The following is a 15,945-nucleotide window of genomic DNA, read 5'->3' as shown; positions in this document are numbered from 1 at the left end:
CGGTCAGCCTGCACCAAGGTTCAGTCCTAAGTCAATACCTTTTCAAGCTTGTAATGGACGTGATGACAGAAGGTATAACAGATTAAACTCACTGGTCTAAGCTCTTTACTCGTGATGCTGTGCTGGTAGAGGAGACCAAGAAGAGAGTAGAGTGAACGCAGGAACGATGGAGAAATGTTATTGGTGAAGGAAGACTTGAGATGAATAGGGAAGACTGAATACATGTGGTTCGGAGGAGACAGCAACGGAAATTTAAAACTAGTAGAGAATATAGATTATCACGAACTGGAGAGCTTAAGTGGATGGTTAGAAAGAGAAATAAGTCACATGATTCAAATTGGATAGAGAAATTGGAAGTTGGCAGGTGTGCCATGTGATCGGCGGAATGGTAAAAGGGCGAAGGGAGGAATATTCAAATCGGTTGTGAAACCAGATTTGATTTCCGATGATGAAACATGGCCAGTGAGAAACGTCCACGAGAAAAAGTGAATTGCGATGGAAATGAGGATGTTGAAGTGGATGATGGGAAAGACGAGGATTGATAGGATACGGAACGAGAGTTACGCAGTGTTGTGGAATTATCTAGGAGGATACAAGACTGAGGGCTCCAATTGTGAGACAGACCAGCCGAGAATCTTATCTAAAGCTAAATAATAGAACCAAATATTTCGTTACGCTCACCATGTGGCACTACAGAAACTGGAGGCTGTTTGGCTGTACAGCAATTATCTTGGCAGACCAACGCCCTGGTGGATAGCTACGCCACGCATTTTGTTTTAATATTCTGCGTACATTAGTTACCCCGCTCTAACGTATAAATTATTATGATAAAATCCCAGTATTTACATCAGTTCCAAATATGAATCCTCATAATCGTTATACAGCAGCGACAAAGGCTGCAGCATCATTTTTAGCCCGGCTGGAAGAAATCATCTCTATTTTATTCTATCACATCCGTTGATAATATTCACAGAAATTCTGGATTTATAACATGTCCTGACTGACTGACTGACTGACTGATTGACTGATTCATCATCGCCGAGCCAAAACTACTGGACATAAAGAAATTACATTTTGACGATACAGATATATTAGTGTGTAGGTGCTCACTGTGGAGGGGTATTCGGGTATTCCGTCGCTGAGGAGGTGAAAAGGGAGGTGACATTTTTAAATGAGGGTATCTATATCTCAAAAACTTTACAGTTTAAAGACGTAAAATAGGAATTTGGAATCTCCCTTAAAAGTAAAGAAACACGATTGTTTTGGATAATCCAAAGAATAGGGGTGAACGGGAGTAACAAACGGGGTGAAGTTTTAAAAAGAATATATCTAGGCCTACAAAACATCTCAGACACTTAACTGTTACAGACTTGAAAACTAGTTTTTGGAATCTTCTGTAAAAGTAAAGAAACTTATGTACATAATTTGTTTTCGGAAAATCCAGTTAAGGGAATCTGAAAAAGGGGCTGAATTTTTAAAATGGACATATCTACAGAACATCTCAAAAGCTTAACATGTTAATGATGTGAAAATTGGTATTTTTAATCTTTTAAAAATGAAGAAACATGCATTTTTGTTTTCGGAAGAATCTAGATTGGGGGGGGGGAGGAGTAAAAAACACTGAAAGGTGTTGAATTTTTTTATTAGGGTAGTGATATCTCAAAAACTGAAGATGTTACAGACTTGAAAATTGGTATTTGGATTCTCCTTTAAAAATAAAGTAATACGTATTTCTTTTTCTCTGAAAATACATTTAAGAGGGTGAAAGATTTGAAAAATTAATTATTTGTATAAGGGTACCAGTACTAAAAATCTAAAAATGTTACAGACGTGAAAACAGGTAAGTGGAATATCTTTCAAAAATAAATAATCACGCATTTTTGGGTTAAAATAAACTTGAAAGGGGGGGAGTTGAATTCTTTTTAAGAGGATAAATACATCTCAAAAACTGAAGTTTTTACAGTCGTGATAAATGGTATTTGGAAAATCCTTTATAAATAAAGAAACACGTAGTTTTGTTTTTCGGAAAATTCACTTAAGTGCGAGGGTGAAAGGATGTGAAAATATTGTATTATTTTTGTGGAGAAACTTATATCCCCAAAACTGAAGGTTATAGACGTGAAAAGTGGTACTTTGAATCTACTTTGAAAATAAAGAAAGCATGATTGTGTGTGTGTGTGTGTGCGTGTGTGTTGGGGGGTGATCAAATTAACGGGCGAGGTTTGGGGTGGTTGAAAAAGGAGTTGAATTCTTTTTAAGTTGATACTTACATCTCCAAACTGAACATTACAGACATGAAAATATGTATTTGGAATTTTCTTTCAAACTAAAGAAATACGTATTATTTTGTCTTTGGGAAATCCACTTAAGGGAGAAGGGCGTGAATGAATTGAAAAATTAGTTGATTTCTTTGTATGAGGATACATGTATCTCAAACACTAACGATGTTACAGACATGAAAATTGTTATTTGGAATCTCCTTTAAAAATAAAGTAACACCTTTTTTTTGGTTTTCGGGTAATCGACTTAAGGGAGTTTGAAAATAAGTAAAGAAGGAATTGAATTCCGTGCATGCAGATACTTATATCTTAAAAACAACTGAAGATATCACAGACGTGAATGTTGCTATTTTGAATTTCCTTTAAAAATAAGGGAATGCACACTTTTTGTTTTCTGAAAGTCCACTTAAGGGGGGGGGGGAGGGGTGGAAAGAAGTGAAAGAAGAAGCTGAATTATTTTTATGAGAATACTTATATCTAAAAAACTGAAGGTGTTATAGACGTGCAGACGTGAAAACTGGTATTTGGATTTTCCTTTAAAAATAATGAAACACGTATATTTTTGTTTACGGAAAATTCATTTAAGGGGCTGAAAAGAATTTAAAAAGCGGTGAATTTTTAAAATGAGTATCAGAATATCTAGAGTATATCTCAGGAACTTAACATGTTCCAGACAAAAGCTTGGTATTTGAAAAGTCCTTTAAAAGTACAGGAATATGTGGTACGTCTTTGTTTTCGGAAAAAGCACTTAACGGGTGGGGGAAGCAAGTTGAAATGTGAGTTGAATTATTTTTATGAAGATACTTATATCTCAAAAAATGAAAGTGTTACAGACGTGGAAACTGGTATTTCGAATCTCCTTTAAAACTATTTATACGTGTATTTAAACTTGATAAAAGGCTATTTCTCACATGTACGGTTCTGTGTCGCATGGTCGTTTAGCTCAAAAAGGCAATACCTCAAACGTGGTTTACAAAGAGTTTCTGAGGTAAAAGGAACTCTATTTTTCGGTGAGTCTTTATACTTTAGGGATTTTCGGATAATGTCTTAGTTCAGTGCCGAGGAACGGTTACTTTTATCAAATTATGAAATCCACGTCAGCGAAGCCGCGGGTAACTGCTAGTTATAATATAATTATTATTGTCATTCCTATGTGGAGGGATATTGTGCCCTTTACAAGGCACCCAATGCGGTGGTCTTCTTTCTTGACATGTGCGCCGGCTACTCCTGCAAATAATGACATTTAAAAAAAATACCTACCGCCTCATGTAGACTCTTCTCCTCAGGGGTGGTGCGTTCTTGGATCCTCGGGTTGATGGGCCACACGTCGATCGGGGGTGAGGAAATGAAAGATGGGGTAAACTAAACTATTAAATGACGGTACCCAAAGACTGAATTAAAATTTAAATAAATAAAATGATTTATTTAACAAAATTTGCAAAGTGTAAAATGAAAGTAAAATGGTGTAAAATAAAATAATATGAAATGAAATTAAAATTTTAAACAATTAAAAGATCTGCATTACAATAAGTTAATTATCTGCCTTAATAAATTTCGACTGAAGATCGCTTAAATTTAAATATTCTGGATTACATCGAACCACTGTCTCCATGACAATGACGTGACTACATTCAAAACACTAGTCAAAAATACAGCCTCATTTGAATAAACGATTTACAATACCTTGGAAAATGTCCTTTCAAATAAATTTGAGAATTAATTAGTTAATTTGTTAATTCGTCAAGTTGACATTGACTTTGAGGTGTCTATCAAATATTTAACCCATATTCAAATTCAGTTGGGAAACACCCAACTCTAAAATAATAATAGAATGCACTAACCATGTGTAACAATAAAAAGAAGAGAGAAAAACCATGAACATGGTACTTTATCCGTTATATCACCTTTGCCACATAATTAAGCTACTCGTAGCTGAAAACAAGAAAATTTATTGAACCAAAAACCTGAGTGCTACCATCACTCATTTAATTAGTTAAACCTTACTTATTTAACTGTGATAGCCTGGACGCTTAGAGTACTTAAATTAATTAGGCCAAGTGCCTCAAGTTTACTCCTTAAATGAAAGCGATCCCTTTACATCGTTAACTTTACCTAGTTTGCCGCTGCCTGCATTTTCATTGCGAATGCATATTTGTGTGGTACCAACTCTAGATGTAGGCAGATTATATCTTATTTATGTAACTCATTTGCGGCACTTGTGATACAACTGCTTATTAAAGATCGCTTCATTTGCCTAACTGAAATGTAGTGGATATCTAAGGCTTGGTGATTACTAACTGTCTTCTGGTGTGAGCATACCACTACTATGATTTTGACTATGAACTAATCGATGATCTATTACCCTAACACATGAAATCTTATTTACATAAATGAACATGTCAATGGAGAAACACTGTTCCCAAGAAATAATGAAATTAAAATAACCTGAGTACACCAATTTTATTTATATAAATTAAATACAAATACTATTCACGTATCATTAGATTCTAAAATAATACGGTGACAAAATATATGCAAAGAAAGGATATTGTAACAAAAATCCAGATCCCAAAAAATCGCAGCCTAATAAAATTTTAAAATAAAAAAATGTGCAATATCGAAATATAAAATATTACCTCCACACTGATTCAAGTTGCAAAATTATGTGAATTTGATGGCAATCTTCTAACATCAGACGAAACATGTCTGGACTTGACACTATTCAATCTTTCCGGACAATAATTCTTGGTGTTACATGTCATCAATGATCATACATGACTGTCGAAACACACATTGATCGGTCGCTCTGTTCACGATTCACTTCGGACTCTAACTTGCATATTTTCCGAGCATCTATTTTCCCTGGAAACTATTTGAAACAATACAGGCTTTTCACCTACAACCATCACACATGTCGTCGCATATTTAACGCTCTCGGTTAAATTATTCATCTCTCAATTCCATTTATTCATCAATATTCTCGATGTAGTAACTCATAGTACGGCCTCGCTCGTATCAGGCGGGCGAAATAACTGTGTCGTTCACATATCCATTTTTACGACATTATTCATGACATGGTCCAAATATCACATTTTCCATTTTTCAACGCAGATCATCAGGAATATTACTATTACTTTGCTCGTTATTTTGATCTTCTACCGTTTTACATATTATGAAATATCAGAGGTAACTTATCAATGGCTTCCTGTCACTAATTATTTAACTGAAATAACGAGATTGCCTCTCAAAAACACGGCTATCAAAATGTGTAACCACGTTTACATAAACAAATTAAATTTTGCGTATCAACCATATCGTCGCGAAATACAAAGTATGAGAGCTACCGGAAACGGTCATCTGAATAATTATTACATAACATTAAATAATAAACTGGATGCGCTAATAGCAAAAGTATACATTTAAACTAACATGGCGGCATCTACAAAATCAAAACGTCAACAAAATAACACTCATTACCATTGTTATTATTATTATTATTATTATTATTATTATTATTATTATTATTATTATCACTTAAAAATCTGCACTACACTGTATGTAAATTTCTTAGTAAAATAGGATTCTCATATGTCAAAATGACTTACTTCAAAATGATCCAGAAATAATATGAAAAACATTTACTTAAGGAAACTACGCAAACAACACTCGCTAACACTTATTTATTATTATTATGATTATTATTATTATTATTATTATTATTATTATTATTATTACGATCCTAAATTTTATAATTACTATTATTGTGACACTGTGGCATTTATATTCCGAGTCGTCAAATATAATTGTCGTAGTCTCACGTTTAACTCAAAAGTGAAAATGATATCAAACTACAATTAATACCATCCGACACGTGAATTGTTTACAATCCTACCTAAAATTCTAAACTGCATTTTTGATCATCGATTGTTTATAGTCCTACATATTTACATATTTATATTCTGCTCATTTACCTCATTTGTGCTGGAGGCAGGTCGGATCACCCTCCGGTCTCCGTCATGATGAATTTAGTACTCCATCTTCAAGCTGATGTGGTTATCCGAGATGTCACACGCACAAACTTGATGCATTTTTACGATAGCGTAGCACACGTCCACATTTATATCAGTATTCGCATTTTAACACTCCTATGAAGATTATTCAATGACACTGCATTGAGCATCTGACGTGAAGTTGAAAGTCTGGACTCCGCTACCTCCCTAGCCTCCTACTGTCGTCTCTCTCACCCCTCTCAGTTTGTTTGTGTAAAGGATTATTGGTTATTCACCTTCTCTAACCATAACACTGGACTCAAGGTCTTAGTGCCGCAGCATTCCACTAGCGAAAACAAAGTCCTTCTCCCTGTAACTGGCTTGACTAATTCTGCTCTCAAATATCTCACTTGCAATAGTAGTTCTATGAGAGTGTGGAAAAATTTAAATGTAATGTTCCCGATGATATGTGGAGAATTTTTATAATAATCGTCCTCCAAAATATGACTTTTCCACGAAATATACAAGCTACACATGAACTAGGGAAAATGTTATGCAGCTACGTGTTACGAAGAGATTCATTGTTCATCTCGGTCCTAGGACATTATAAGTTCATTCAAGGCAAGTGTTGAGAATATAACTACCATTGTCATTTGTTAATTTAATTGCCTGATTATCTCTGCATAAACTAAAGTTGAATAACAGTTTGTCAAAGTGTTCATTTCAGCTAGGATATTACTCACACAAGTAAATACATTACTCACTCGGATGCCAACAACTGTCTCTTATCGCGTTCCGTAGAGTCGCCTCCGTACATTTAAGTTCTCCCGTAAGACTGTCGGTCCGGACAAGAGCAAATTCTCAAACAAGACCGGAGATTCTTACAAGACAGAGGATTCATCACACTGGTGTCGTTGGTTTTGTAAACTGTCCTCCCCCCACTTCGAAAATAGTTCTGTGGAAGGGATGTGGCGTAATAATCCTGCACTTGGGACCGATTTACCATACGTCCCTAGGTTAGAATTTTAGGAAATGTGTTCTAAACATTCCTAATTTTGGTCCAATTTACGTGTTACACTGCATTATGAGAAACGATCACAGGTTAATTTATATGATGGCGCGCGTCACTGGCTCTATTTTCTGCAAGAGTATGGCGCCTTCGCGCCATGACTGTTCATTTCCTGGGCGATAGCACTCTTCCATGTAAAAATGAATATTTCTTATTTAACCACTGATTAACCACACATTTGCACTGATAACTCCTCAAATATTGTTTGGAAGTCAGGACATAATCTTTCACAGCTACTTCGAGCACCAAATCGCGAAATACTAGCTGTAGATTCTCGCTATGAAAAGACATTAAAATTTGCAATTTTTTGATTGGCTGAGACGTTCGCGCTCTTAGTAGCTTTGATTCTTCCACTTTCTGCTAAGGAATGACGGGCATTATTCGTTTCTCTCTCGCACATCTAGGTAGGGCAGATTCCGATGTGCGGATTCACGTGGGAACTGGATAGAAAGTTTCCACCTCTCGTCGGCATCATAAACATAATTGGACGTACCACTCAGGCCAGCTACTTCCTGTTCGTGCCTTAAGACGTATTCTGTGGATATATTTTCAATCTGAACGGCGCCTGAATGTTGCTTTGTGAGACTGCAAGCTTTTCCCAGCCTTCTGCAGTATTCCCATATGTGAATTATTAAACATTTAGTTTATGCATCTATTATGCACATTCGCTTATGGGTGCAATATATTCGCTACTATGTGCTTAACTGGTGATTGCTATTTTGTTTGTTATGTTGTGTCGTGAGTAAAAGGAATACTGTGTATTAAGACGAACACAAATACCCAGTCCCCGAGCCATAAGAATCAACCAGATGTTGCTAAAATCTTGGGGTCAACTGTGAATCGAGTTCTGGGTCCTCCGATCCGAAGGGCGCTACGCTGACCATTCAGTGGGAGAGCCGGGCTATCTTGTTCTTCATTGGCCTTTGCAATACCTTAGTTTGACATTCTTTTGGACATTTATTCCTCTTATAGATCCAAACTTTTTCATCAAATCTTCCCATTCATCTTAATTCTCATTCTGCTTAAGTATTTCGTTTCTGCTGACTGTTTTTTATATCCATACTTCTTTATCACTGTTCCGGTCACAGTTGTATATGGTATTATTTTTATCCGTAGGATACGAGACAATAGTAAGAATTCCAGAAGGAAGCACGAAAATAAACATACGTGAGGTTAAATCATCAGGCAATCTCATCGCCATAAAGGATAAAAAGGAAAAATATCTTCTTAATGGTGACAGGTATGTACAAACTTAACTAAATAATGTATGTAATGAATTCATATTCATATCGTATACTGTTTTTGGACGGCTTTGTAATTTTTTCTCCATACACATGAAGTACTTACCTATTTACAAAAATATAAATGAAGTAGTTTCATAAGGTCATATGTGTTCTTTCCCTGTCCACCTGTCTATCTTTCATTATATCTTCCAATCTCTTGATCACTTTTTGCTCATATATTCAATGCTTATTCTGTCCGTGATCTTTGTTTTTATAAAAAAATAATAGCCCACAGCTTACTCACAGTTGCATAGTTTATATCATGTCCAAAGTGTTTTACAGGATTCATTCGCATCCTTAGAATACATAAACCCTCGGTTATTCGGGCACATGAAGGCGAGAACATGCACAAGGAATTGAAAGATGGATAATAGAATTCAATGAAAATTCGTAGAATAACTTGATCATCTCGTTACACATTGCGGCCTATTTGTTTTGGCTGAACTAATTTTGACGTGAGGATCACTTTTATGGTAATATGATTACCTAAAAAATGCAAATGTCCAGTCCGAAAAATCTCAGTCGCATTATTGAGGAGTCACAAGAGTGCTGAATTGCCAGTCTTGAGAACAGATGTCTTATGTTCAAGGTATTCCGCAAAACGTTCCGATTTATGAATCGTTCGAAGGATGAACAGTTCCTTTTCTTAGGAGAAAGTGAATTACTAGAGTACGCAGTACGTAATGATGTTTAATTCACAAGTTGTTTAAAAATACCTCATTAAGCGATGTCCGAAGCACCAGTATTAACTTCGAAGGGGAGGGAGTAATCTGGTAGTTACAATATGGGTGTTTGTAATAATAATGTTCTGGGGTATGAAATGACTGTTGCTGAGAGTTTGTCCATTGGAATTTGACGTTCTTTACGTTGCAGAAGAGTAGGTGTTTCAGTGATATGCCAGTAATTGGAAATGAATCGGCTTGAAAAGCCTGACAAACTTCAAAAGGTACAAACGTGTTTTAGGTTCTTTGGTGGAGAAATCTTTACAGTAGCCGATGTTCGATCTGGATCTACCAGGAATCCCCTTGCGGAAACAATATGACCATGCAAATTGGTAGAAGTTCGAGCGATTGAGACTTTTGTACGGTTTACAGTCAAGCCAGGCTAACTTTGTTTGGAGAGAACACAATGCAAGTGTGTTAAATGGGAGATAAATTTGACTTTGTGTTATGAGGTTGTTTATATATGGACAGGCAAAGCGGTATCTTTTATTTACAAATAATTAATCAATCCACAGTGACATAATATTAAAACCACCGAGGTTTAATCCAAGTATAACATTTGTACAATTGTACATTTCTATAACCCGTAATGAAAGCGGTTAGTTCGTGGTTAGACGGATTGAGCGGAATTCGATAATAAGGGAAAATGAAATCTTTCTTTCTTTACTTCTTATTCCGTTTACTCTCCAGGGTTGTCTTCCCTCGGACTCAGTGAGGGATCGCATCTCTACCTACTCAAGGGCAGGGTTCTGGAGCGTGAGACTTTGGGTCGGGGATACAACTGGGGAGGAGTAGCAGTGCCTCGCCCAGGCGGCCTCACCTGCTATGCTGAGCAGGGGCTTTGTGGAAAGGATGGGAATATTGGAAGGGATATACAATAAAGAGGTAATGAAGCGGCCGTGGCCTAAAGTTAGGTACCATCCCAACATTTGCCTGGAGGAGAAGTGGGAAACCACAAGAAATCACTTGTAGGATGGCCGTAGCGGGAATAGAACCCCCCTCTACTCAGCTCACCACCCGAGGATGAATAAAGCCCGTTACAGCCCTCGTACACTTTTCATATTTCGTGCTAGGACCGGGAATTGAATCCGGGCCTCCGAGAGTGGCAGCTAATCACACTAACCACTACACCACACAGGCGGACGGAAATGAAATCTAAAATATTGCACCCAAACTGCCGTAGGCGATATGGTGGAATATTTAATTCATTACTTTCTTATTGGAAGCCTAGCAGCATTCGACAATTCTAGCAAGGACTGCAGAACTTGCCACAGCCCACCGACGCAGAAAATGTAATCCACAATAGCAGAGTTAGAGCACGCTCGGTTCGGGGTTGTTACGCAGTTATGTCATAAATGCACTTAGCAAGAAGCTGCACTCCCCGCCGCACACTGGGAACCGGAACTTTCTAAATTTTCCACGCATCTTTGTTAGACAGAGAAACCTGAGATGTACGACAACGATAGAGGATTGCCCCGAAATCCTTTGAATTAGAGGTTTAGACCCCGTCGAAAAATGGGGCCGCCAATCAAATTTCTCCGTTTTTAAGTGCCGAACTTTCCCGCTAAGAATATTTGGTCCATATCGGGAGTTTTTAAAATTTCCATGTCAAATGGGCTTCTAATGGCTGTATCAGAGTGTATGTCATTTTTGTTGAACTCATTTAAATTAATTACAACCTAATTGAAATAGATTCATTGGGTACGACAGTTCACGTGTTGAAGGCATGGATAGAAACGGAGGTAAGGAAGTGCCGCCATCAAACAAATAGCCAACATTTCAGTTTCTTAGTACCCATGCCAAGGGAATTAGACAAGACAGTACGATCGTACACCTACTTTCAAATCCATACTGTGATACCAGCAAAATGAGGGATAACGGACACCTGCTAATGACTTGTCGGGGCCCCTGGATTAATCTGTGACGCTCCGTTATACAGCGGAAGTTTGGGTATGAATCACATAGTCGAACTCGAAAGTATATAACGGAGACGTGAACCGAACACTCAGTCAATGAGCAGGCAGTCAGTGAACAGTGAGAGTGCAGTCAGTCAGTCAGTCAGTCAGTCAGTCTACCTCAGTTTCAGTGCGTGAAAAGTATTCCTTTGTATCTAACCGATTTCGAGTGAACGTCAGGCGACCGAATCTTCAGGACTTACATCAGCGTAATTTGGAAATATAAGTGAATATTCATAAACTACATTTATTCACTCTCAGTAGGAAGGATAGTCTCTAAGCAGATGAATTCCTTAGCTTATATAAAAATGACATTTGTTCGTGGCGTCGACCTCTGCAGATCTTTTGCCACTACTTTCACCATATAAGAGGAACCTACGTGTAAGTGTAGTTGCGGAAGTGTAAAGTGTTGAATGTGAGGAAAGGAAGGTTAAGGACGACACAAACACCCAATCTCCACGTCAGGGATATTAATCGTTTAAGATTAAAAACCCTTAATCCGGCCGGGAATTGAACCCGGGGCCGCCGGGTGACAGGCGGACGCGTTGTCCCCTAGACCGCGGGACCGGACAATTTCTTAGCTTAATGATGCGCCATTGTTTAGGCCAACGTACGATCTCATAAGACAATGTCCAAATACATAGCCGACATAAAAGTAGCCAGTTTGTTTTTAAACCGTTGAGTTGGAGGTTACTTTGCGGATAATAGATGGAACATTTTGGTAAATGACAACTTCTTGTGTATTCGCCAGTCTTTAAGTTCGGCAGCCTGTCTTTGAGCTCATCAAGAACATTCCGTTAACACGACAGGTAGAGGACAATGAACGAGAAGGGAGGACTGTAATGAAATGCTAGATAGCCTGCTAGGACAGGTATTCCGACGACCGATATATTAAAGGGCCACTTCTTTTCCCGCAGAGTTGATCATCTGATAGGAAATTATGTAACTGCAGGATAACGTCACACCACCATAATGGAGTTAGATTATCACCGGAGTGTGTTAGGATGACTATTACTATTAGACCATAGATTTAATTTGAAGAAGAGTGTTACGCGTATGAAAAAATTAAGGCGTGTTTTATCAGTGTATAAATAATGTGCCAACTTGGATATACACCATTCTTCACCATGACAACGCTAATATTTAAGATGGCTAATATCCCAATGAAGGTGCCGACGGGACAGCATGGTATAGCCCGATGACGCAGCTTGGATTATGTGAGTAGCATATCATTGACATACATTAGCGTTATATATCGTTATGCCTTTCAGCATTCAGTCTGCAAGCCTCTGTGTATTTACTAAACGTCGCCACAATGCAACTTTTTTCCTTATTCGTGTCAGAAGTATCAACTTACAGATTTTTTTAAAAAAAAGCATGATATCTACATCCCTACTATACAAACAAGTCTATTATACAATCACAGATAAAGCAACAATTCGAGAGCTTGATGATTCTTGCCCAGTATTGGACGACATCAATAGCGTTGGGGTAGGCTGCAATCATGTCTCTCATAGTGTACATTGAAGGACATAAAACACACTAACATAGATGTTGGATCGTCTGCTGCTCTTCGCAATCACAAGGTGATGAATCACTTGAGAAACCCCACTTCCGCAAATTTACTTTTGTTCCGCCGGCTTCTGTATGTTAAGGGATTTCCATACTGTCCACTTCCCCTGGTGTCCACATGGAAGACTTTCCTTCGGCTCCATCCGGTTGGAACGGTAGTTGATTCTTTCCTTCCATATTTTGAACTTAGCATTCTCTGCTTTCCCCTCAAGGTTAACTGATGTGCGAAGAAAACGTTTTCTAGATTTTAGCCTCTGTGTGGCTGGGTGGTATCCATAGAGAGGTTGCGCTTCTGAAGATGATTGGAGCCTTTCTTTGTTAGCTGCTACCTCCCTACGAATCTCACCGGGAGCAATACTAGCTAAAAGTTGGAACTTCTCAATGGTTGCAGGTTTCAAACATCCAGTAATGATCCTGCAGCTTTCGTTTAGAGCGTTGTCGATCTGCTTCGTATGAGCTGACCTGTACCAAACCGGGGAGGCATGCTCTCCTATAGAGTAGCATAGAGCTAGAGCTGACGTTTTAATTGTTTGTGGTTGTGTTTCCCAACTTGTTCCTGATAATGTTCGTAGAATTTGTTTCTAGCAGCTATCTTTTGTTTTAAGATTTGATAATATTTCTTATATAGCAATGTGTGATCCAGCATAATCCCCAGGTACTCTGGTGTAAAGAAGTGTTCCAGTAAGTACCCTTTCCATAGTACTTCGAGTTTGTGAGAGGCCTGTGCATGCCGCAGATGGAACGCACGAACTTGAGTCTTAGCTGGATTTGGTTTGAGTTAGTTTTCTTCATAATAGGTACCTAGCTCTTCTAATGCAGCAGTTAAATAAATCTCTGCTTCATCAAAGGTATCAGTTTGAGTAGTAAGTGTAAGGTCATCGGCATAGATAAAGATTTTAGTATTTTCAACTAGTGCTGTGGCCTCATTTAGTTTTATACCTCTTATCTTTAAATTGTTAGAAACTGAGTCTAATCATCGTCTTGATCTCCCTCTACTCCTCTTACCTTCCATAAGAGAGTCCATTATTCTCCTAGGTAACCTATCCTACTCCATTCGTCTCACGAGACCACAGCGGTTTATGCGTACAGCTTCATCCATCGAGTTCATTCCTAACTTAGCCTTTATCTTCTCGTTCCGAGTGGCTTCCTGCCTTTGTTCCCACCTGAATATACCAGAAATCATTCTCGCTACTTTCATGTCTGTTACTACTAACTTATGAATAAGATATACTGAGTCCACCTAGTTTCGCTCCCGTAAAGCAAAGTTGGTCTGAAAACAGACCGATGTCAAGATAGTTTCGTCCGGGAGCTGACTTCCTTCTTACAGAATCCTCTTGATCGCAACTGTGAGCTCATTGCATTAGCTTTACTACACCTTGATTCAATCTCACTTATTATATTACCATCCAGGGAGAGAACACAACCTGAATACTTAAAATTATCTACCTGTTCCAGCTTTGTATCGCCAATCTGACATTCAGTTCTGTTGAATTTCTTACCTACTGACATCAATTTAGTTTTCGAGAGGCTAATTTTCATACCATACTCATTGCACCTATTTTCAAGTTCCCAGCTATTAGACTGCAGGTTTTCGGCACAATCTGGCATTAAGACCAAGTCGTCAGCATAGGCCAGACTGCTTACTACATTTCCACCTAACTGAATCCCTCCCTACCACTTTATACCTTTCAGCAGATGATCCGTGTAAACTACGAACAGCAAAGGTGAAAGATTACAGCCTTGTTTAACCCCTGTAAGTACTCTGAACCAAGAACTCGTTCTACCATCAATTCTTACTGCAGCCCAATTGTCAACATAAATGCCTTTGATTGATTTTAATAACCTACACTTAATTCCATAATCACCCAGCATGTTGAACATCTTTTCTTCGGTACTCTCTCATATGTTTTCCCTAGATCTACGAAATATAAACCGAACTCTCTGTTCCTCTCGTAACATTCTTCAATTACCTGGCGCATACTGAAAATCATATCCTGACAGCTTCTTCGTGGTCTGAACCCATACTGGTTTTCATCCAACTCTCCCTCAACCACTCATCGCACCCTCCCATCCAAGATGCCAGTGAATACTTTACCTGGTATACTAATCAATGAGATACCTCGATAGTTGTTGCAATCCTTCCCGTCCCTTGCTTATCGCTAAGTTGAATTACTACTTTTGTCCAATCTGAAGGTACCTTACCAACACTCCATGCTAATCTTACTACTCTATGACGCCATTTTCCCCCAGTGGGTGGGGGCGGTAGAATAACACCCACGGTATCCCCTGCCTGTCGTAAGAGGCGACTAAAAGGGGCCCCAGTGGCTCTGGACTTTGGAGCGTGGGTTGGCGACCACGGGTCCCCTAACTGAATTCTGGCATTGCTTCCACTTGTGCTAGGCTCCTCACTTTCACCTATCCTATCCGACCTCTCTTGGTCAACACTTGTTCTTTTCCGACCCCGACGCTATTAGGTTTGCGAGGGCTAGGGAGTCTTTCATTTTCACGCCCTTCGTGGCCCTTGTCTTTCTTTGACCGATATCTTCATTTTTCGAAGTGTCGGCTCCCTTCCATTTTTCCCTCTGATTAGTGTTATATAGAGGATGGTTGCCTAGTTGTACTTTCTCTTAAAACAATAATCACCACCACCACCACCTGACGCCATTTCTTACCTGCCTTCCCACTATACTTCACCATTTGTGGTCTAATTTCAACTATTCCTGCTGCTTTATGATAATGGGGTTTATTTACCATCCTTTCCACTTCCTCAAGCGTAATAGCACCGACATCATTTTCTCCCTCCCCATGAGCGTGGTTGTTCGCGACACCATCAGGATGATTTCCTTTTACTTTGTCCAGTGATTCCCTGGGTTCTGTTATGAATTCACCCGAATTACCAAAAACACTGTTTCATTTCCTTTCTCAACCTTCCTAAGATTCTTTTCTATGTCCATAAAGGTTTCCCTGATGCTTAAATTAGCCTTTACAGGTTACTACAAAATCATCCCACGACTTTTTTTGGATTCAACAACTATTTGTTTCGTTCTGTTTCTTTCATCTACATACAATTCCCTGT

General features: G+C 38.5%; 1 protein-coding gene across 1 annotated transcript in view; it reads left to right on the top strand.

Annotated features, from left to right (window-relative positions):
* LOC137497204 (A disintegrin and metalloproteinase with thrombospondin motifs 12-like) overlaps positions 1 to 15,945 on the top strand; it is a 205,073-nt gene that overhangs the window by 134,615 nt on the left and 54,513 nt on the right. Inside the window, exon 16 of the mRNA XM_068225729.1 lies at positions 8,454 to 8,577. Within this exon, the coding sequence (XP_068081830.1) occupies positions 8,454 to 8,577 (124 nt within the window). The remainder of the gene's footprint in view (positions 1 to 8,453; positions 8,578 to 15,945) is intronic.

The sequence above is a fragment of the Anabrus simplex genome, chromosome 1 (genome assembly GCF_040414725.1).
Source record: "Anabrus simplex isolate iqAnaSimp1 chromosome 1, ASM4041472v1, whole genome shotgun sequence".
Taxonomy (NCBI): Eukaryota; Metazoa; Arthropoda; class Insecta; order Orthoptera; family Tettigoniidae; genus Anabrus; species Anabrus simplex.
Note: the sequence above shows the minus strand (reverse complement) of the source record. Positions and strands in the feature narration are given on the sequence as shown.